The following is a 23,858-nucleotide window of genomic DNA, read 5'->3' on the forward strand; positions in this document are numbered from 1 at the left end:
AAAATTCACAAGGATGCTGTCAGGAAAAACACTCAAAGTTTTCAGCAGTGCCCATATAAATGAGGCTCTGGACTGGTACTCTGCAAATCAAGAGACCAGGCTGAAGTGACTTGCTGTAAATGAAGGAAACACCTTTGACATTAAACTTAGGTGAGTTTTTCTCTCCTTGTTGTCCTTGACGGCTTTGCAGTGTTATGCTGTCCAGGTAACGTGAAGGTGCATGACTCACCGCAGTGACAGGACAATGGTCTCTAAATACTTGAGTCAATTACCAAACATATACTCAGCTTACACTCCTGTCTGTGATGTTTCACACTAGCTATGTTCATTGTTTCCTTCCCAAACAGCTTTTAAGCAATGACATAGCAGAAACTACGATCACTTAAGCTGTCTGCAGAGATGGGTGTTGATTCTCTGTATACTTTGATAGCATCCACTGGTGCCCTATATAGTGTGATACTGACCCAGGTAAGGCATGCAGCAGCAGCAGGTCACATTGAATAAAGAGTCACCTGATCCTACCTGCGTGTGCCGCTTAAGTCTCCCGAGAGTCCGAGCTGCTGAGGCGATCCCAGAGGAGGCCGAGGGCTGAAAAAAACAAACATAAACAGAGCCGTGGCAGCTGGGGGCAGGCTGAGTCGTGTGGGTGCGTTCTTGGCGGCCACAGTTTGACCTTGGCCGGGCATGCCCAGACTTGCCTCTGAATGCAGGGCGGGGGACTCACCGAACCGCCTGCAGGACTTGGACCCGATCAATGAGAAAGTAAAATACCACTGCAAGCAAACAAGGGCATAGTAGGCTCCCTCCACTTTGCTCCGTCTTTCTAATGGCTTCTTTCTTTTTCTATTTCTCATCACTCATCAGATTCCAACACACACAGCTTGGCCCGCTGCAGAAGCATTTATCACAGAGGATACTTTTACTCATTCCTTTCCAAAATTTAATTTGATTTCTTTATTTCTTTGTTCCATAGTAGAGAGAAAGCTTTGAAACACTGCTGCTTTACATATCTTAGACTCTAAATTCATTTGGAGTGCTGCCGTGGCGACAACGGTGACAAAGGCCTCCTCTGCATACACCCGCTAAAGCTCTGTCCAAGCCCAGGACCCCCTTGCTGCTCAGCACAGCCAGATATTTCTACCCCCAGCAGCCCTCCATGGCTCTAAAGGCGCCCCATTCACTGGTGCAGCTTCTCTGTTGTGTTTGTGTTTACTGCATCCACAAAGTGACTTTAATCAGAGTGGACGTGGGACAGAGCGAGAGAGCGGCCCTGCAGGATGGTTCCCAAACAGTCGGGATGTTTCTGGCACTGCTCTGTCGCTCTTTCTCCTTGTGTTATCAGCCGGCTGCAGTGAGAGCTTTTAATGGCAGCTGGTGGATTTGTGATTTCAAATAGCATCCTGGTTTTATCATCACAACAGACTCAGAGTCAGGATGACGGCTGTTACTCTTCTTTTATCTCTCTTTGAAGCAGCGCTGAAATTTGGTGCCAAAGGGGATCTGTTTTTCAAGTCTGTCTACCAGCATTTAGTCTGGATTTGGCTGAACGTCACCATAATGAAACCAATCAGCAGCTAACTTACAAAGACTTTATTAGGCTGTTGCTACAGAAAACTCAAATATTAACATTATTAAGGGCATCTGCTGCCCGTGCTATATTAATAATTACCACATGACTCCCAAAGCTAAAGCAGAGAACTTTATCTGTTGTAGGTTATTTTAGGATTCAGTTTTTTTTCACACACACCTGAGTGTGAAACGATGGTGTATGCTCTTGTGCAAGATAAAAGTTTGTAAGATATCAACCTCTTTTTAAGAAAAACATAGTTTATTCGCGATCCCAGCCAAAATACTACAATACCTAAACTCCTAGAGTGTGACAACAACGTTGATTGGGTCTCCGGTAACCATGGAGATGTCTCTCATTACAAATGAAAACACTACAATAAAGATTAAAGTGGCCAATATGGTTTTAAAGCTTAAAAAACTATCCTAGACAGCGGACAAAATGATTCGCAAGAGATTGTAGGATACGTAGTTCCTTCAGTCTCATAGACAAATGTGTTACAGTCTTGTATCTTTGCCTTTCTATGTTTTTCGAAGGCTACTTTTGCACCTGATTAATTATTTTATAGTCTTGAGCGTTCAGGTAGATGGTTAGCCTGGCACATGCATAAAGTTAACTTCCAGAACCAGAGCTGCAGAGTAAGTGGGTGAGCTCTAACAGTATGCTCAAACTGCTCAGACAGTATGTGGAGTCTGAGGGTTACTTGTAGGTTTTCAGGATTCATAGTTTCACAGTACTTCGTCACTTTGACCGACTTGCACTGCTTTGTTTTGACACGTCAGTTTCACTGACTGTATATTTAACTGGACGGCACTTTTACCATGCTTTCTGACGTACAGAATCAAAGCCAGAACCCCCTTCACTACTGGAGCTGACATATTGCACAGGTAACTTAATTTGTGAGCAGGTGTCATCCTCCCCACATGTCTTTCTGGGGAGACAGGATACTTGGATATGTTGATTTTTATTTATTGAAAAAAATTAGCACATTTCACAGAACACCATCAACAGCTTAGTGAGAATGATCTGGATTATTAAAAAAAAAGGATTCCTTTTACTACTTAATTTTGCACACATGTTCTATCCTATGAGACAGCTGTTGAAGGCCTTAAAGCATCTTTGATGCTTTGTAACACAACCTCCATGGTAACAAAGTACACAATATGGAACAATGTGACAAGATGATGTAACAAAAATTCAGGGAATTTGGAAATTAAAGGTTTTCCTTTAGTGACAATGGTACTTTTTGAACCTTTTTCCCCCAATTTTCCCTTTTTTGGTTACTTGTCTCACATTTTAGCTTCTTCTTTTTGCCACTATTAACCAATTTTTCCACTTTTAGCCACTCTTTACCAATTTTTGCTGCTTTTGGGCCATTTTTGCCACTTGTCAACCATTATTCCCACTTCTTTTTGCTGCTTTTTCTAATTTTTGCAAATTCTTTATGCTACTTGTTATTTATTTTGCCAGTTCTTTTGTTCCTTACTTTTAACCCATTTTTGCAGATTTCATCCTTTTTGCAACTTTTAACCCGTTTTTGCAGATTTTTAACCATTTTTGCCACTCGTCAACCATTTTTGCAGGTTCTTTTCTTTCTACTTTTAACCCAGTTTTCTGGCTTTTCCAATTGTGTTACTTTTTTTTCCCACTTCTAACCCATTTTTGCCATTTTTCACTCATTTTTTTGCCCTTCTTTGCTCATTTTGCCACGTTTTTGCCACTTGTCACCAATTTTGCCTCTTCTTTTTGAACATTCTCCTATTTATTTTGCCACTTTTGCCATTTTTGCTGTGTTTTTCCAATCTTTGCCACTTTAAACCCATTTTGGTCTCTTTTCACAATTATTCAATTCTTTTCCAATAAAATTTGTCTCCCTTTCTTCTAATTTATATTCTAGTATGCTGACATACGTGCACATCCTGACTTAGCTAAGTCGTTTAGTTCAGTGAACCCATCAACATTGTCAACATTACCAATAATGGTAATGGTTTGAAGGAGGTTTAAGACAATGGCTTTGCATTTTTGAAAAAGCTATTGAACTACAGCATAAATAAATAAAATACATTATTGTTGCTTTGATAAGACATGTTATTGTTCAACAAATGCATGCACAAAAAGTGACAAAAAAAGTGAATACATCATTAGCCCAACCTCTTTTACCTGATCGTCCAAAAATACTGCTGAAAAACAATGCTGCAGTTCATGTTTGGGCTTAATATGTGATCTAATAACCTCTGTAGACTGCAAATGATTCACTTCACCGGGGAGAGAAACAGCAGCTTACTGACTGTTTGGAAAGCCTCATCTCCCAACATTCATACAAGGGTTAAAGACTTCAAACATTGGGTATAGAATAGAAGTTATTCAATTATACTTCCTTTCCATAAAGAATCTGTACGTGGTATATTTTTTCTGCAGTGACCTCCAACATGTGCTACAGCCAGCTCCTTATTGATCAAACTTAATGGACGAGCAGTGTGTCTATGAAATTTACGACACCCCTAACCCCGTCCTCGTCCGTTCCTCACAGCGTCACTCCTGTCATGTTTACAGCTGGGTGAGCCAGTGGGACGGGCTGCAGTGTTTGTGTGGGAGGGGACCTTTACACCCCCTGCAGAGGATCAGACAAACATTTATTAACTGAGAGGAATGCAAACAGGCTGCTGAGACGCAGGACAGTGCAGGGTGGGAGGAGGGGGTAAGGATGTGCGGGTGAAGAAAGGGAAAGGAGAAAAAGGCGAAGACATCCCCTCCTCCCCTTTACGTCTTGTAAACTCCCCACCCAGGAGATTGTTCCAGAGCTTTCCAGAACAATGCAGATCCTGGGGCAGAGGAGGAGCAGGCTTGTAGTGACCTTATGGGCTGCAGACAGTTGAAGACCTCCCAACCATGATGCAACAGGTTTATTTTTAGTCATATCTATTTTGTACAGCAAAAAATAATCATGCAAATTGATCATATGAGCAAGTTTGACCACAGCTTGTGGTCATATGGGCACGTCTTGGTCTTGGATAGCGTGGTCTTGACTACAACACTAACTATTTCTCAAGGAATTAAGAAATTGTATTTTTAAAACCACTGCAAACTGATTTGATTTGGCTAGCTGTTATCGCCCTGTATCCAATTAGTCTCTATGTAAACAAGTGGAAGACATGGATTACTCCAGAGGAGCAATAGGGGGCTGAAGAGGAGGGTGGGCCTTTGTGAATGAGGACAAATGACAACAGATTTAACAGATTAGTGAGTGTGAAGCTGAAGCAGTGACTGCAGGAATGAGAGGGCAGAGGATGTCAGGTGTTTGTGCTCTCAGTGTGGCTTTGTTTGCTAATGGATTTGCCTTTTCCCAACGCTTGAGATCTGTTTACAAAGGATGCAGAGCTCTCAGATGTCCGAGTATGTGAGCGTGTCACACCAGGGTGAAGGAGATTTTCCTCAAGACAGTGGAAGGAAGGAATTAATCTGATCTTTTTCTTAAGGAAAAGTACAAATAAAGCATTGGTGAAGTCATCTTTTACAAGTGCAAATCCTGCACTGGTGTGAGAATCAGAATATTAGATTTGTAAGTAATAAATGACTTTCCTGTTTTATGACTTGTTCCCACTCACATATGTGACTAAAGTTTGAAAATATGCAGATGATACCTTCATGAAATGTGCATTTCTTTATGAATAACCTCATGGCTAAAGGCTAATTTTGTCCATTCTTTTGCCATTTGGTATTTTAGAAAATGTGTTTGGGGAAATGGGGACATAAAAACAATATTACACGTGTTTGCCTGCCACAAACCTAGCATGTTTTATGAAATATTTCATTTAATACAAGAAGTGTGAGTGACTGAACCAGCTGTATACCTGCACTTTTGCATCCCTTCCACAAGATTTGGGAGTGTTTTTGTGGGAATTTGTCCCCATTCATTCTGTAGAGAATTTATGAGGTCAGGCGCTGGTGTTGGACCAGAAGACCTGGCTCGCAATCCCTATTCCAGTCCATCCTAAAGGTGCTTGACGTGCTTAAGGTGAGGTCTCTGTGTGGGCCAGTCAAGTTCTTCCAAACTAAACTCATCAAACCATGTCTTTATCACCCTTGCTTTGTGCACTGGGGCACAGTCATGTTGGAATAGAAGCTTCCCCAAACTGTTGCCACAAAGTTTGAAGCATAGCATGGTCCAAAATGTCTTGGTATGCAGACGCATTAAAATTGGCCTTCACTGGAGAAAGCCCCATACCCTTATCCCTCCTCCATCAAACTTCCACCAAACCCAGACTCACCTATTTGACTGCCATCAGAGAAGCAGGATTCATCATGCCAGAGAACATGTTCCCAGTGTTGATGTGCTTTACACCACTCCATCTGACGCTTGGCATTGGATTTTATGATGTGAGGCTTGCATGCAGCTGCTTTGCCATGGAAACTCGTTCTATGAACTCCTACAACACAGTTTTATGATTAACGCCAGTGGAAGTTCAGATCTCTTAAGCTACAGAATCAGCAGAGCGTCGGCGACTTTTACACGCTATGCACCTTAGCAGTCGTTGACCCCGCTCTGTAATTTTACGTGGTCTTCCACTTTGCAGCTGAGTTGCTGTTGTTCCTAAATGCTTCCACTTCCTAATATTATCACTCAAAGGTGGGTGATGAATATCCAGCATGGCAGAAATTTCACAAACTGTCTTATTGCAAAGGGAGCATCCATCACAGTGCCACGCTTGAATTTGCTGAGCTCTTCAGATCGACCTATTTTGTATCACAAATGTTTGCAAACAGAGACTGCATGTCTAGGCTTTTGATCTTATACACCTGTGGCAACAGGTCTGATTGAAACGCCTGAATTCAACAATTAACAGGTGTGACCAGATACTTTTGTCCACATCGTGTATGATAGCCCTTCATGGGCATTGCACTCATGCATTTTTTCTTATTTTTTCCCTGTGATAACAAGTCAATTCTAAATGTTTTCTCAAACTTTAAAACACAGCAATAATCCAGAACATGACGTGCCATGCTCCACAATGAGGAATGTTTGGCCATTTTTGTTGAAAGGTGCAAAATAACCAAATATTTCTACTTAGCATGTTAATATGTCATCAAGGTTGCCCAAACTTCCAGTTGATATATTTTTCTTTTTTCCTCATGGTCCTGTTTCTTATTGTTTGTCTAAAAGAGCTTAAGGAAAGGAAGGCTATGCAGGAAAAGTACTTGAACTGATTCCTAAAAGGAATTAGTATCAACCAATCATGCATGTTTTAGATGGCGTGGGAAACTGGGGCACCAAGAAGAAACCCGACACAATCAAAAACATGGCAGGAATCTACACCAGCAAGTTTAGAACAGCAGTGCTGAAAGTGAACCTTGGTGATGCTCAGTCTGGTATTTTTATCATGTTATTTAAAAAATAAATTTTGTTGACTTAAAACAAATTTGGAAGTTCCTTTTTTCTGGGTTTTCTTGCGTCTATGAGCCTTAGGACTGACCTTTTGCCATGACCTTGCTGGCAGTCCTCCCTCTATCAGTCACTCGTATCCTCAGGGTGGGTTTTGCAAGTCAACAGTTCCCATAAAGCAGAAGCACCCCATCGCCCCAGGACTGAGCATACAAACGGCTGCTTATTCAGTGCCTTATAAACCAGCGGATTAAGGAATCAGGGATCCTGAAAGGCCACGTCCCAGCCTTGGACTCTGGAGTTAAGCGGCCGTGAATGAGATGTGGCGACTCCAAAACAAAGCTAGTGTGTCACTCAGGCTGCACTGAGGGGAATGCTGACGTCATGGTCCACAAAAGAGAGGACACCGAGGGTGTGAAATATAGTACTCCACCATCTTTCTCTGTTTGAGGGCTGGTTCTGCTCTCAAACATGCAGCGGAGAGGCTGCCAAGTCTTCTCTTTGTGTCAAACAGAGGAAACAGAGAGGAGCATTTGCACTGTGTCTCATGGAGATGTACATTTTGATCCATATTGGGTAAAATATATGCTCTCGCTCCCCTTGGGTGGCCTGGATTGGCCAGAGGACTCTGGCCTGCAGAGTCTCGTAGTGGTCTCCATGGGGATGAGCAGGACTTGGGGAGGTATCCGGCTTACTGGAAACGTAGTTTATTGTTGACTTTCAGGAATGGGGAGGGGGCTGCTGTCCGGCCTGAAGTGAGTAAAAAGGGGGAGGAGGGAGGGGGTGGAAGGTGCAGGACTTCCTGGTAGTGGGAACATCTCATTAGCAGGGATTTCACTTCATCTTTTAGTGTTCACAAAAAGTCAAGTATGATGAAATCTAGCCATGCACGTGCCAAACATATATAATACTATGCTGGATACGATTTTTTTTTTTAAATTCTAACAGGCCACATCTGGGGATCAAAAATCAAACAAACATGCAAGTGCAAAAACATAAGTCCCAGCCTGAATGGTGCAGAAATTCTCTAGGGGCCCCAGACCCCAGGTTGGGAACCAGTGTCATAACTGCATTTTAAGTCTTGACAAATAACCGTACAAGGTTTAAAAACAGAAATATTAAAGCAGTGTAGTGGTTGTTGCCAGGGGCCTCATGCTCCAAAAGCAATGGTGTGCATGAATTATGAGGTCAAAACAACCTGGAAATCAATGCTCCAAAGACAGTAGAGATGGTTGTAGATATCCAGGTGGACACTGCCGCCAACGCCTTCTGTGACGCCCCAGTTTCCTCTGAGAACTCCTTCTGCCTCCTGGGGACCCTCATCACTCAGGATATCAAGTGGGTGCTCAACATCAGCTCCCACATCAAGGAGAGCCCGACAGAGGACTAACGTCTGGTGCACTGAAGCCACGGCGAGGGACAGAAACAGGCTGCAGCATATCATTCACTCTGCAGAGAGAGTTATTGGCTGCAATCTACCATCTCTCCCCAACCTGTAAGCCTCTAGGACTCTGAGGCGTGCAGGTAAAACTGCAGCCGACCCCTCTCACCCTGGACATGGAGGCCCTCCCTTCTGGCAGGAGGCTAGGGTCCATGAGGGCCAAAACCTCCTGGCACAAAAACAGTTTCTTCTCCTCTGCTTTCAGCATCATGAACAGTACTCCGGCCCTCCCCTCAGATTCTCACTGATCCCTTTCTGCTTTTGCACCTTTGTAAATATTTTTGTGATGTCTATACTCTTCATCTACTCTGTATTTTCGGTTTTAGTACAACAATCTATTCAAGATTTTAACCCCTATATATTTTATTAGCCTTCTAATGTTTTCATTCTTCCCCTATGTTATCTGTTTTGCACCAAACACCAAGTCAAATTTTTTGTCTGTGGAAGTGTACTTGGCAATAAAATCCAGGTCTAATTCGGGTTCAGGTAATTAAAAAGCTACACTGAATCAACACGTCAATAAAATAGAGTACTTCTCTACTATATAAATGTTAAAAAGTCAGGATTGAGGTCAGACATATTGTGCATTTTGGGAGTAATGATCCAAAATTCCAAGTTGCTCAGAACAGGTTGTTGATAAATGTTGCCCTTTAGCTCCCTCTACTGGTTATTTTCCAATTTTCTACAGAAAACACACAAGGGTATGCTGATTTGATTTTTCTGTGCTTTTTTTTCACTACATACTGTAAAACTGAGATTGCTGCTTTGTTTAACAATAATAACTTTATAACGCAGTAAGGATATTAATTCATTTTATTGCGACACAAATGTGCAAGGTAGGCTTTTATTTTGAGTATTTTTCATCGACATTAGCAACATTTAGGCTATTTTACCATAAAGACAATAGCATAAAAATTGTAATTCTTCTATTTATTACTCATCACCATGAAACGTAAGGTGTGCTGTTTTTCCTGCTCTGGTCAGCTGACCTGCAGCTCCGCTTCTCTCACATGACATCCGCTTCCCGTGTTTCTCCTGGACAGATTCAGCTCAATTTCTCTGGGTCTGTTTTCCAACCCTACAGAAGTATATACTTTTAGTTAAAGACTCTTCAAGTCATATTTTACGACTGCATGTGAAAAGACACGCCAGGGAGAAGGGGAATGTGCGGCTGTCGAACTCGCTTGAATTATACCGTAGTTAAACGCTGTTTATGTAGGAGAGAGGCGACATGATAGCTGTGGGAAACGTTCAAATTTAACTCGGATATGATACATATTTTTTATTTTCTGTAAGCCGAAGTGAGGACGGGACTTAAACACATCACAGACTTCGTTCTTTTTCTTCTACAAGGTAGGTAAAGTCAACAAAACAGGATAACAACGTAAAGGGCCTGTTTTCCGAGTGGAGTTTGGCGCTGTACATTTTCACGCGAGAGTAAACATGCGCTACAAGTACGATATACTAGTGATAATGCACGTGCACGTTGTTTGATAGACAAGACGAATAGAGATAAATGTAAGCATTATTTTACTTAAAATATTCTTTAAACGCAACGATAGGTAGAGGGGTAGGGGTCAAAGTCAGCTGCTGCACCTTCACTGATAAGATATCAGATTATCTGCCTTTTGGATCAGATATCTAGTAGTGCCTGTAGTAAATAGAACAGAAAGTAGGCATTGTCTCTCCTTGTGTTCTTCTCACACCCTTTAATGTATTCTTTAAAAGGGTTGTGACTATGTGTAAGCCTATATTACATTCAGAACAATAGCATCTTAAAAAGTCAAGGTAAAAGGGCAAGCATTTGTCCTGTGTTTTATCATAGGCCTCATAAAATAGAAAGTAGGCCCCTGTGGATTTGTCTTTGTCATGAAGTTGGATTGAATTATAATTTATAGATTGTTGCATATGTTGACATCTTCTCATTAAAGCTGTGGAATTTATAGAAATTTTGATTAAATTGCAATCTAGCCTTCTGCAAATTTCATATCACAGAAGGTGCAGTATTTCTTTAAGCTGAAATGTATGTCAAAATACCTGTTTTATACAATTTTAGCGGCAAAGATGGTATGTTTTACACATAAGGCAGGCATGTCATTTTTTTTAAATAGTTTGCAAAAGATCCCACTTTCCTTTTTTGTATGTTTTCTTAATCAATATAAGAATAAAAGGGGCGCATATGGCCTAGTGGCTGTCTCATTCCTGTTTCTGACTCTATCCACTGACCTCTTCTATCAATAGAGGCTTAAAAAGACTGAAAAATATATCTTTAAGTAAAAGAAAAGCTAATGACAAAAGTGATGTTTACCTTTAATATAACAATTCATATTAAATTTGCAATAAGATTCAAACTAATCACAGATATTTAAGAAATCTTTCAAACCTTATTCTTATCAATATGTATTGTAAGTGACTATTAGATCAATTTGGGATATAAGTGTAATGAAACCAGGCTGATGTGCTGATGTGAGACAGCCTGTCAGATCTGTGTGGATAAATGTGCTGCTCTGGCCCCTTTCTGTGGTGCTGATCAGAGGCTGTTTTGATGACGTTTCTGGAGCAAATTTGCAGTTTGATCAGAATAAGAGCTGGCTAGACAGCCGCATTATTACGTCACTTTAAACATTAGCACGTGTCTCAATTTTTCCAGCACCACAAGAACCAAATTCAGGCACAACAGCAGAGACGATGGATCATGTAGCTTTCCAAGTGTTTCTCCTGGCTTCTCAAACCTTCCTCGAAGTCAAAACTACTTGTCCCTCCTTGGACCACTGCTGCTGCTTGGCTTTTATATGCGTGTTTGTTTTGCACCGTTGACTTGCTGTCAAATTTGAAGCTTAGTTGTTTACAAATGGCAATCTTCCTGGTTATTTGTGCATTCCAGTCCAATCCCCAGCCCCCTACGTAAGCATTCAGCTGCCAATTTAAACAAACAGGTCAGACATCAGCTTATTCCTTCCCTTGGACCGCAAGGAGTTGTTTTTTTCCTGACCTAGAGCCAGTTGAATTGATAGGTGTCTGGATATCAGACAATAACTCTAGGTTTTAGGAAATATATTTTACTATTTTCTCATGCTGAACACTAACTTTAGTGTGTGATTTATATGTTTTTCTGTGTCAAACAGGAGCGTTTGATTTATGCAGCTGTGACGTCCTCCAATGATCTGAAGCAGAGCAGGCAGAGTTTGTCTCTGAGGGAACATGCCGTCCAACAAGTCGGTGTCTGACGCTCCCATCACTCAGTTTGTCAACTGCAGAATACTCAGACAGCACCAACTGCAGAGGTAAACACAGACACAGGGAGATACAGACACTATCAGAGGTTGCGGAGTTTAAGCTGAGGTGTTTGTGTGTGCAGAGAGGACCTATGGGTGCGTGACGGGAGGATTTTAGACCCGGAGAAGTTGTTCTTTGACGAGCAGGGATACGCCGATGAACGTGTGGACTGTGAAGGCAGCATCATCGCCCCAGGGTTTATAGATGTCCAAATAAATGGTAGCTCACATTCACTTTTGGCCTATCACTGCATTTTATAGTGTAGTTTGTTAGCAGTTAGCAGTGATGTTTCTCAGAACATGTTCTCAACCTTTCCAGGAGGATACGGCATCGACTTCTCCCAGGCCTCAGAGGACGTCAGCAGTGGAGTTTCTTTGGTGGCCAAGAAGATCCTGGAGCATGGTGTGACGTCTTTCTGTCCCACTCTGGTTACCTCTCCCCCTGCTGTGTACCACAAGGTGACCTTAAGCTTTATGATCAGACTCTAAGTTATAAGTTTTTCCCCCTCTTTGGTTTAAATCAGAAACAAAAGAGGGATTAAAAAACTGTGCAAAGATGATTCTGAGCAGGATTAGGGCTAATGTAGGACACACAAAAAAATGTATTTACAAAATATACTGTACATTGTCTGATAAGCAACAAACACATAGACCAACAGAGCCTTTATGTACCTTCTCTGTGGCAGATTTACGGTGACACATAACCAGTTAAAGAAAGCAGAAGGAGATTTTACTTGAAGAAGACTGTTGAGTAACATCCAATCCAGTAGGTGGTGATAAAACACCTGAAGTCTGCATGCTGTGATGGTTGGCAGCTGTGACTTTTCTTTATGAGGGTTATTTTAGGTGTGTATCAGTTGTCAGTCAGCTTTAATTGTGTATTGGGTGGCAGTTGAATTAGAGATACAGAGGTAAACATAAACACTTTATACATTTTGGGTGTTTTTGTGCATTTTGATGGCTTTTGGACAGCTTTGGTGTGAAAACTATCAGCTGTATCTGGCAACATGGATTGTGCACACATGCAGGAATATTGTCAATGAAAATGGGCCGCTAAAATTGACTACTTGGACGATTAACCAAGCACACATTAAGTTGAATATTCACTAAATTGCTGAAGGCAGCCTGTGTTTTTAATATCAACTATAAAACCTTCCACAAAGCATTGTTTTTGGACCAACACGATTTAAACCAACAGCTATAACCAATGTAATGATGAAGAAAAATGTTAATGTTTTTTTATGCAACAGCTACTGACTGTTTCAGCCCAGCTTCTTTTGATAATTTTAGACTGTTTGAATGTATTTCCTTGCATCTGTCTTGCTCGTTTAAGTGTTTTTTAAAAATTGATCTGTTCATTGTCATCATATTTTATATTTCAGGTTCTGCCTCAAGTCAAAGTTCACAATGGAGGAAAACATGGAGCAGGAGTTCTTGGTAAGATTAAAAACTCTGCCATAAGCACCTAAAAGCATGTCTGCACTAAAGGTGTCAGTTTGTTTGCAAAGAAAACGCGGTCAACACAAGTCCCTTGGTATTTGGCACCAGAATCACTAGTCCTATAATATAAATCTTAATATTTGTAATCATTTCAGGCCTATAACTGCAGTGAGATGCTCTGATTTACTCTTACGCAACCGCCTGAGACTACTTACCTCTTACAGTACTAGCCACAGTAATTCTCTTGCAGACTAAATATGAATGTCCTCCAATATTTTATTGCATTCATTTTGCCCTGTACCTCTACAAGCCTTCCAGGGTGTGCTGCCGAGAATCATCCCCTCAGCATGATGCTGCCACCACCATGCTTCACAGCGGGGATGGTGTGTTTGTGGTGATGTGCAGTGTTTGGGATCCATCAAGCATAGCGTCTTGTCTGAAAGCCAAATACCACCATTTTGGTCTCATCAGACCAAAGAACTGTCTTCCACTTGACCACATGCCTTTTGGCAAACTTAAGTCAAACTTTAATGAGTTTCCTTCAAAAGTGGCTTTCTCTTTGCCACTCTCCCATAAAGCTTTGACTGGTGAAAAACCCGGGCAACAGTTGTAGAGTCTCTCCCATCTCAGCTGCTGAAGCTTGTAACTCCTTCAGAGTAGTCATAGGTGTCTTGATGGTCTCTCTCACTAGTCTCCTTCTTGCACGGTCCCTCAGTTTGTGAGGACGACCTGATCTAGGCAGATTTACACATGCCATAGTCCTTCCATTTCTTAATGATGGATTTAGCTGAACTCTGTAGGATGTGTCAACACAACATCATATAGGTCAATTGACTGTAGTTTTAAAGCCTTCAGGAATTTTCTGTGTATGCATGTGGGTGGTGCATTTTTGCTTTTCTTGACACTCACATTTCGGAAAGTTTTATGACTGTTTTGTGAGTTTTCACTAAGTTTTCTTTTGTTGTTCTGCTAGTCAAACTGGTCAAAAACATGTAGTTTACCATTATGGTTTGACCCATTCCTACCAGCTTTTGCGCTAATGAAAATGATCTGCTGTGTGCAGGTTTCCACCTCGAGGGCCCATTCATCAGTGTCGAGAAAAAAGGTGCCCACCCAGAGCAGTTTCTCCGCACCTTCCACTCAGATGGACCCCAGGACCTGATCGAGGCCTACGGCAGCCTGGACAATGTTGCCATGGTTACACTAGCTCCCGAGCTAGCCAATAGCCAATCAGTGGTGAGGGAGCTCTCCCAGAGGGGGATCACTGTGTCATTAGGTGAGCATTGTTTACTCCAAAAAGACCCTGATGACTTGGAGAAAGGTCATTGATCTGACTCTGCTAACAGAGTAAACCTGTTTTCTCCATGTAGGTCACTCTGTGGCCAACCTGTCCCAGGCTGAGGAGGCTGTTCAGCACGGGGCATCCTTCATCACTCACCTCTTTAACGCCATGCTGCCTGTGAGTCCCACTTGATTCTTTTTTACACCTTGTAACCAATGATCTTGTTAGTACACAAGCTGATCTGCAACATAAAAACCCAAACCATATTGATAGGTCAGTTTCTGATTTTAGTCCTCATTTGTTGTTTCTAGGCTGCTTGCTTTTATGGATGAAGGTGCTATATAACCCCAGTTCCAAAAAAGTTGGAATGCGGTGAAACAGAATGCAATAGTTTGCAAATCTCATAAACCTACATTTGATTTACAATAGAACATAAACAACATATCAGATGCGGAGACTGGGACATTTTAATGTTTCATGCCATCATCTTTGAAATGGACTGAGGCAAAATGGAAAACTGTTCTGTGGTTGGATTTATGCAACTTTGCAATTCTTTCTGAAAACCACATATGCTGTTTCCTGCAGATTAAAGAGGAAAGATGTCATTCAGCTTTTATCAGTGCACAGTTCAAAAGCCTGCATCTCTGATGGTATGGGGTTGCATTAGTGTCTACGGCATTGGCAGCTTACACATCTGGAAAGCCACTATCAATGCTGAAAAGTAAATAGAGGTTTTAAAGAAACATATACTCCCTTTCAGACAACTTTTCTTTCAGGGAAGGCCTATATTTCAGCAAGACAACACTAAACCACATACCACATCCATCACAACTGCATGACTTCGCAGTCGACGAGTCCAGGTGAACTGGCCTGGCTGCAGGAGACCTTTCACCAATGGAAAACATTTGAAGGATCATAAAAGCAACTAGAATCCTACATCAGACACAATGTCCCAATGTTTTTGGAAGTAAGGTTTTACTTGAGTACCCACATTACCTCACTTATTTCCAACAGTTTTCTGTTTTTTCCCCAACAAAAAATTCTTAAGTGTTATAGCTGTAACAGCACTTCTCTTGCCATAGCAACCGCCGTGATAGAGGAACCGTGAGGCACACTTAATGTTTATCATTTCCATAGACGCGTAGGATGTCATAACAAGGACGGCTATAAGGAAGTGTGAACTGCTGGAGGAAGCTGCCTTTCTGCAGCTGTGCCTCTTTCATGCTTTGTGCCACTTACCCATGAATGAGGCATTTTCTTGCCCAAGTTCTCTGCATAACTCGTGACTCCATTCCTTACCCACTTAACACTGTGGTCCTACTAGACATTTCCAATTTGTCTAGAGACATGCTGCTCAGCCCCGCCAACCACCGCAGCTTACTCATTACGTTGAATTGAGGAGTCTTAATGACAAAAACTGCAAATTGTAAGGTGTATTTACAAAACAGTCAGCCACAATTTTCGTTTCATGGGTAAATGTTATAATAAGGGGGAGAAAAGCTGTTAAAAGTGGCCTGTAATCCTAGAGTGGTTTGTGAGTGGCTCAAGAACAGCCACATTTATCAGCTTTTAGCTGGTAAATGGAGAAAATGGACAGAGCTTAGCAGTGAGTCTCTACTCATCTCTTGTTAATGTTTTGTTTAGGCCCCCCCCACCCCACCCCCACTGTGCCTTTACACCAGATGTACCCCCCTTTATGGCCTATTAAGGTCTATTAAATACACTGTTTGTTTTTGGCTCCTAGACTGTCTTACAGAGAGCACTCAGTAGCATCACTTTGTTTTTGTCTTTTTTTTTCTTCTCTGCAATGTGATCCAGTTCCACCATCGTGACCCCGGCATTGTTGGTCTGCTGACCAGTGATCGGGTTCCTGCAGGCAGGACGGTCTACTATGGAATGATAGCTGATGGGATCCACACTAATCCTGCTGCACTACGCATCGCTCACAGAGCTCACCCTGCAGGTCAGTGAAGGTTACGTACATTCAGTATCAGTATTTAAGTGCAAAAGTTTATGCATCAAAACACACTTTAGTTTCTGTGAGAGTTTTAAGATTTAACTGTAAAAATTTTGTGTTAAAAAGCCTCTCTATCAAAGCAACATCAGGCTATCTTTGGTGTAAGGGTATTCCGTTTTTCTAAAATATATTGATCTGTATTTTCCTTGATGGTTTCCAACACATTCATTATTTTGTCACTAGATCATGATGGATTGTTAATACAGTCTTAATGCTTCATTTTATTTTGTTTTGTTGTGTTTAAAGCTGATGTTTCCTGCTTAATACCAGCTCTTTTTTTCACAGTCCAGTACACCCAGTTAGCCCTCATCATTAAGAGTAACAGCTGGTATTTTCTGTGGGTGTTAAGGGAGGCCATGAAAATAGAACAGCCTGTTTCTCTCGCTCTCTCCACAGCTCACAGCTTCCTTCAGTGTCTCTCCCTGCTGGATAAAACATGATGAAGCAGGATTTGAGCTGACTACAGACACTTTCCTACTTAAACAGCTGAGAGAAACATGAAAAAAGAACTGAGTGAGGATGAAACTGACACCAAAACCATCTTTATGAGATTTGAAAGACTGATTCAATTTTGAACCTATGAGTGGTCATTGGGAGACGTGTGCTCTCACCAGGTTAACATTTCAGTGTGTCAAATACTTTTATTTACCAAAAACCAAGCGACATTATGAAATCCCAATGATCCCATGCAATAAGGCCTGCTGCAATTTATAAAATCGCAGAATTTGCAATATTTCTTTAACTTAAAATGTCAAAATACAAGTTTAATATATTCTTTTTTGCAGCAGAAATTATATGCACATTGAGCAAATTTTCAACAGTCAGTTTTTTTTAGAATAGTATACAGAAATCCACCTTTTCTACTTTTATGTGTTTAATTACAACGACAATGACATAATGAATGAAAATCCCCTTTAATAAAGCAACTGATGTCAAATTTGCAGTATGAGCAAAGATAATTGCAGTTAGATATTTTTTAAATCGTAGTTCATTATATCAAATATTGAAGCTTTGTGTTAGTTCACAGAGGTCATTTGCTCAGCTGAGATCAGCTTATACCAGTTATTACCTCTCACTCCCACAGCCAATCACAGCTCTTTCTCTCAACACAGCAGTCCATTTAAATATGATGTATTTCTCACTAATCCCTTCTTGCATTCACCCTTAGAGGCCCACTGGCTGTTTTGTCATTTTGTGAATTTTCTTTTGCCAAATCAACCACTCAGAAAATGTATACCATGCTCATGTTCAGTATAATCTTTTTTGGCACTAACTCGACTTAATAAAATGAAAAGTATTTATTTTTTAAGTTTAATTTACTGTATAAGATATAGGGCTTCCAAAAAACAAAACACCCCACAAAAATGGATTTTAAAAATTGTTACTTAAAACAACATATTGTCATTTTTAAAAAGAAATTAAAATATGATAAAATTATTTTAAAACAAAATACCAGTGCCAGTCCTGTACAACACAGTCCACTGTTGCCTATGTGTAACACTGATTTTTATATCAAACTAAAATGATCATATTTCCTGTTTTACTTGACCTGTTGACATCAAACAAAAACTGAAAGAAAACCTAAAGATCATAATTTCCACATGAAGTGATTGCAATGCAAAATGTTGCTTTTTTTCATGTTGTCATGTCACAAAAGTTGCGCGTGATGATCATGGACCCCTAAGAGCCACAAAGCTTAACCTTCCCCACCCTAGCGCCCTCCTTTATAGCGCAGAGCTTGTTGCACCCTCATATTCAGATTCATGCCACTATGGATTAATTGATTCTGAAATAATTTAATTGTTTTCAACACACATTGTCATAAATGTATTTATCCATATGGGGGTTTCTAGCCATGCACTCCCTTAAAGGTCAAAGCATGCCTAAGTTAAGGAGCATCTTTTATGTAGAGCCTTCTCTGCCAAGTAAAACTGCATATATATTATTGTTAAATGTACGATGATAGTGTTCCTGCTGAGTGTAGGTTATACTATAGAAAGATTAGATTATTTTTGCAAATAGTTCAGCCCTGGTACAAACTCTTTCACACTGGTCACGGTAAAACAAATAGATTTAATTTTCAATGATATTTCAGCATTAACCCCAAAGATAAAAAGAAATAACAAAAGCCCTTATTGGACCTACCTTTTTCACATTCGTCTTTTACTCAGCTCACTAAGTTTGCATTAGGCATATTAAGGTATGGTTTGGTATAGTGTCTAATGGTATGGTGTATGGTATGATTGGTGTTGTCTGGTATGTTATGGTGTTAATTTATGGTATGGCATGGTGTCATTTGGCATTGAATAGTTTGGTTAGTGTCTAATGGGATGGTATGTTCTGGTATAGTATGGTATGGTTTGTCTCTAATTGTACGGTATGGTGACAAAAGAAATGGTTTACCCTAGTTTAATACATACAGTTCATAACCCCACATGCATTTACAATCAGCTTGAACTCACCCTGAATGCACTCAGTTTTGACCAACATACCACAGACATTTAATACTGCTGCCAGCAAAGACTTTCAGCCATTCACAGACTCAGAGCTCTGTCTATCTGACCTCATCCTCGCGTACTGCCGTATAAACATCATCCCACTCTTTCGCCTCCACTGATCTCAATGTTTCTTCACCATCCTAACAGTTGCAAAACAGGAATCAACTCATCCACATCACACATATTGACATAAAACTCTGTTAACTTCCCACTCAGAACCTCTCAGATCCCAACAAGGAGTTCTCACCACAGCCCAGGACCCCACTCATCCTCTTAATCCACTCTTCTCTCTGTTACCATCAGGCCATAGTTACAGGCCCCTGACCTGGAAGAGGATGTGCTTCAAAAAGAATTTGTCTTTTTAAAAGACCACTTAACTTGCTGTTCACTGATTGTCTGTTACTGCCTGTCCTAGTCTGCATCCTCTGAACTGGTGTGCTAAATTATGAAAACATATAAAGAGATGGGTGTTAGAGTCAAACATGAAATGCAGGAACAAGACGTAAAACTTAGTCATGTTTGTCTGCACTTACAGGTTTGGTGTTGGTGACAGATGCAATCACAGCGATGGGTCTTCCTCCCGGTCGACACACTCTTGGCCAGCAGGTCATAGAGATCCAGGGTCTGCATGCTTATGTCGCAGGTCTGTGTTTTCAGTTACATTAAAAAATATTCTACTAGCAGCAGAACTAAGTATGATTTATTCAAAAGGTTTCAATTATAGACTGACTGATTTGTCCTTAATCTGGATGTAGTATGGTTTAAGACCACTCAGCCTTGTTTTGCACTTAACTGTAAATTTTTCTCTTTTTGTCTTTTAGGAACAAAAACGCTCAGTGGCAGCATAGCCACCATGGATATGTGCATACGCCACTTTAAACAGGCTTCAGGTGAACTTTTGAGTTTTAAGTTCATACCTCACACAGAAGGTGGCTAGATCCTGGTTGTTGGAAAAACCTGCAGAAAATGATATTTTTCGTCTGCTACTGTGCATGTGAATGTGTGACTGTGTTTTCACAGGCTGCAGTGTAGAGGAAGCTCTGGAAGCTGCCTCTCTCCATCCAGCTCAGCTTTTGGGAATCAGCAACAAAAAGGGAAACCTGGACTACGGTTCAGATGCAGGTCCGGATTCACAGCCAAAACAATTATTTTCCCTTCAGTCTCTGCCGTCACATTTATAGTAATTTGTGTTATGCATGTGCAGATCTCGTGCTGCTCGATGATGCCCTCAATGTCAAAGCCACCTATATTTCTGGAGAGGAGGTTTGGAGAAATGGGCCTTAGAGGAGGAAGAGGAAACCCGCAGAAGGAAATGTTTCTTCCAGCTGGGACTCTTGATGCCTTTGGGGGACAGTGTTCACTTTAGAACACCCAATCTGTTGAACATTTTCATTCAGCAAACTCAAGTCCCCCTTTATGCCACACAAAACACATAAATTAAGACCAAAGTATGGGATCGGTCTGTATGTCAGTCAGTCTGTCCAACACTTCACCAAAAACTGTTGGACAGAGCCAGTTTTTCTGTTTTCTTTAGAAATAATATCTTTTTATGATAATTTTAAATCAAAAGTCAGTGGCTAATTCAAACTTTGACTCAACATCTATCTGTTTGTACACTGAAGAGTTTTTATACTGAATTAAAAGTGATTTTATGAACGAGTTTGCTCAGTAAGAGGCTGTTTTTATAAGCTGGTATCTAAATGCTTTTCATTTAGGTTTATAATTACATTTTAAAGAAACCTTTTGAAATACAACTCAATAAAAATCTGAATGTAATCATGAATTTTCCTCTTCTTTACTCTACAATTTAGCCTGTTTATTCTGTTATTTTACAATTTCAACTTTCTAAAATGTGCAAAAATAAGGGATAGGGTTAGGAGCCAATTATTGGGCCAATTAGGGCACAGCCCAGACCTCTATGAGGTCTTAAGTATGTGGGTTGATGTAAAATCCTTTGTCTAGTACTTTTCAAAGTGGGTCTGGGGGACAAAGGGGTCCTTGAAAGTGTAGTCCTACAAAGCAGTGAAGGAAGTTTAGAATTAAATAAATCCATCCTGTGGGAACAAAATCTTGAGAATGAAGTGTCCATGATTCTTTATGAATATTTTGGGAAGAACTTTTCAAGACTATTAAATGAATAGGAACTGTTTTTGTAATTGTTTTTCATGCTTTCCTATTTCTTTTCAACTTACCATCAAAAGAAGTCATAAAAGTAGATATTACGTTACTGTCTTCTGCAACTGCACATCCCCATATTTAATTTGATACATTATAAATGTATCTACAAAGCACTTTCAAATTACTATACATAGATTTTAAGAATAAAATCCTTTCTAACATCTATTTAAGAGGCCGCAATTTGGAAACATACTTGCCATTTATTTTGTGATTGTTAGCATTCATTGTTACTTTCCCTTAGACCAAGGGTTCTCAACGTGGGGGTTGGGACCCTCTTAGGGGCTGTGAGACACAAAGAGGTGCCTTCCAAAAAACAAATATTTTTAAATGATTTCAAATTGTATATTTTAACAATTTGTATAAAAATATCTGCATGAAATCAATTAAATGTAAAATAAAAACATGGTCACTTTTTGAGCTTTATGCTGAAATCATGTTACATTTTTAAAAAATCCTGTGTTCAACTATGCTCCAACCACCTTCAGGTACAGCTGGGATCCCCGGTCTCTGGAACCTTTATTTTGCCTTAGATCAGGAAAATTATGGCCAGGGGGCCACATGTGGCTTCACTCCTAACACAGTGTGTCAGTTACAAATATCAAAAAATGTTACACAATTGTAAACATGACAAAATTTGTAATGAATAGAAGTTTTTTATAATAACCTTTGATTATATGTTGTTTTCCAAAAAAGAAATCCGAATTATAATTGGCTGTAATTGTTTCTCTTAAATTGTTTCATGAGGAATTAATAAATGCATTAGACAAAATAGAAATTTGAGTTAAATATAGTTTAAAAACGTGACTTTGTTTTGTTAATGCATTGCAAACTACTTTAAATCTGGCTTTGATCATTTCTGTTCATTTAAGTAAGCATTACTGTTTGCATTTCAGTTAAAAATAAACTATTGCTGTAATAAATTCGATTAAATACATGTTTCTTTATCTGTTTTTTTAATACATGTGATTTAACAACTAAGAGTGTCCAATATTTTCTATATGGGTTCCTTTGACATGGAATAAAATGATTATGGCTCTCTAGCCAGAGATCCTCATGTCTGCTTCGGACCACGTTGTTTCAAATCCCTTTTATTTTGAACGTCTTCGCCGGAAGTGCACTTTAAGTCTTACTAGCTTGGCGGTTTAGTGAGAGGAGAGCTGCCGCTTGTGACGGTGCACATCGGGGCTTCAATGAAAGAGGCTGCATGGAGCTCCCAGCCGGCGGTCAGGAACACTCAGCCCGGGCTCCTCGCTCTCCGTGTCCGCTCCGCCGTCAGGTGAGTCCGGCTGCTCGCTCGCGCTGTCTGCGTCGGTGTCCTCGCGCTGCTCTGCAGTTTGTGAGTCAGCTACCAGCTGTACTGCAGGTGCACCAGGTTACCTTAAGTCTATGTCAACTTCAGTATCAGCAGGGAGGCATCTGCAGTGAGGGACGGAGGAGGCAAGTGTTCACTCTGAATGCAAACCGAACACAGAACAGTGATTCAGTTTTAGTGCTTCAAGTTTGTATTTGTTATTTATTGATTGTTTTATCAGTTTCCGTGCAGAGGTAAGATACCCAGACAAAGAAGGGGGCACACTCTTAGAGATATGATTGATTTTATGGACACAGGTAGTGCTTTACATTTTACTCAAGGACATCTAATCACATTGATCTCTGTCTCTGTATGTGAGGATGGAGCTCACAGATCTGCAGTCCTTGTTCAAGGACAAACTATGGAGAGAGCAGGCAGGGAGCTGAAGCAGCAGACACCAAACTAAGCAGGAGATGACATCTGGTTGAACCCTCTGTGAGTCAGTTTAACAGTCTGAGCAGGGTCTCTTACTTCAGAGGAGTCTTAATGAAAGGTATGATATAAAAATCAGGTATCAGACAAATATCTAAAAAAGGGTTAATTTTTTTAAATTTAGAGAAAACCAAGGAGATGTCATCAGTCATGAAACATGAAGGTGAAGTGTAAAAAGAAAAGCTGAAGTGTATATTGAAGTCAAAATATGAGGATTGAGGAGGAAATTTTGACATTTGTTGCAATTTAAGCACAAGCAAACGGGAAATAAATCAGAGGATTTTAGAGTTAAAAGGTTGAGAACAAATGATAAAAAACAGAAAATATCAAGGCCAAAGTAAAAGTTTTAAATGCAGAGCATAAAGTCAGAACTCAAAGTGTGGAAAAGAAAAAGAAAAAATACCCTGGGCTAGGGCTGGGCAATATATATTTATATTATCTAGCATGTAAGATTTATATAAGATTTATACATTTTCAAAAGAGGTATAGGGAAGGATTTATGACTTTATGTTGGAAAACATGGACGTCAGGCCTTAATGCTCAGTAAATAGATTGTTTACTACAAGAACCACTTTCAGTAATCTGCTGAATGACCACAAGATAATCTGTTTTAAATGTCAGTCTAAACGGGGAGCTGTCATTAATTTTTTTGGTATTTCATTTAGGAGCGGTTTCATTTTCTGAAATTGGGATTAATCTCATATTTTCTAGTGCTAATCACTATCAGTCTCTTTTTAGAATTCCACTATTTAAAACAGTTTGGGGATTTTCATACTGTATTAAACAAGGGGAAAACTAGCTACCTGTTTGAATACACACCTGCTTTTTATTTTGAAAAAAGAATCAGAACTTTGGGTAGATTAAGACATGAATTTAACCACGACAAAAGGAACTTGTTATGGATTGAAAAGGAAATAAGGGACATTCAAAAGGTAAATGTTTGATAACACAATATGCAGATGACTTTTGACTCATACATTGAGCTGTTTGTGAGTTT

The 23,858-nt window shown here is 40.2% G+C and overlaps 1 protein-coding gene across 2 annotated transcripts; it reads left to right on the forward strand.

The window, feature by feature from the left end:
- The first annotated feature begins 9,392 nt into the window (after positions 1-9,392).
- Positions 9,393-20,676, forward strand: amdhd2 (amidohydrolase domain containing 2). 2 transcript variants are annotated; one of them, XM_041816790.1, is made up of 12 exons: positions 9,393-9,741; positions 11,514-11,672; positions 11,747-11,883; positions 11,983-12,122; positions 13,046-13,100; positions 14,167-14,379; positions 14,474-14,562; positions 16,204-16,348; positions 19,436-19,543; positions 19,722-19,790; positions 19,921-20,022; positions 20,105-20,676. In XM_041816790.1, exons 2-12 carry the CDS (start codon positions 11,590-11,592, stop codon positions 20,182-20,184), a joined length of 1,221 nt encoding a protein of 406 aa, XP_041672724.1. In that variant the 5' UTR covers positions 9,393-9,741; positions 11,514-11,589; the 3' UTR covers positions 20,185-20,676. The 2 variants fall into 2 exon arrangements, with proteins under 2 accessions (XP_041672724.1, XP_041672725.1); XM_041816791.1 differs by lacking the exon at positions 9,393-9,741 and adding an exon at positions 9,849-9,906.
- Positions 20,677-23,858: the final 3,182 nt, after the last annotated feature.

The sequence above is a fragment of the Cheilinus undulatus genome, linkage group 21, assembly GCF_018320785.1.
Source record: "Cheilinus undulatus linkage group 21, ASM1832078v1, whole genome shotgun sequence".
Taxonomy (NCBI): domain Eukaryota; kingdom Metazoa; phylum Chordata; class Actinopteri; order Labriformes; family Labridae; genus Cheilinus; species Cheilinus undulatus.

What these genes read in the sequence shown, in the direction of transcription:
- amdhd2 (XM_041816790.1), top strand. Translation starts at nt 11,590, where the DNA reads ATGCCGTCCAACAAGTCGGTGTCTGACGCTCCCATCACTCAGTTTGTC. An exon ending in ACATGGAGCAGGAGTTCTTG is followed by an intron (nt 13,101 to 14,166) that starts GTAAGATTAAAA and finishes TGCTGTGTGCAG; the next exon opens with GTTTCCACCTCGAGGGCCCA. An exon ending in TCTGCATGCTTATGTCGCAG is followed by an intron (nt 19,544 to 19,721) that starts GTCTGTGTTTTC and finishes TTTGTCTTTTAG; the next exon opens with GAACAAAAACGCTCAGTGGC.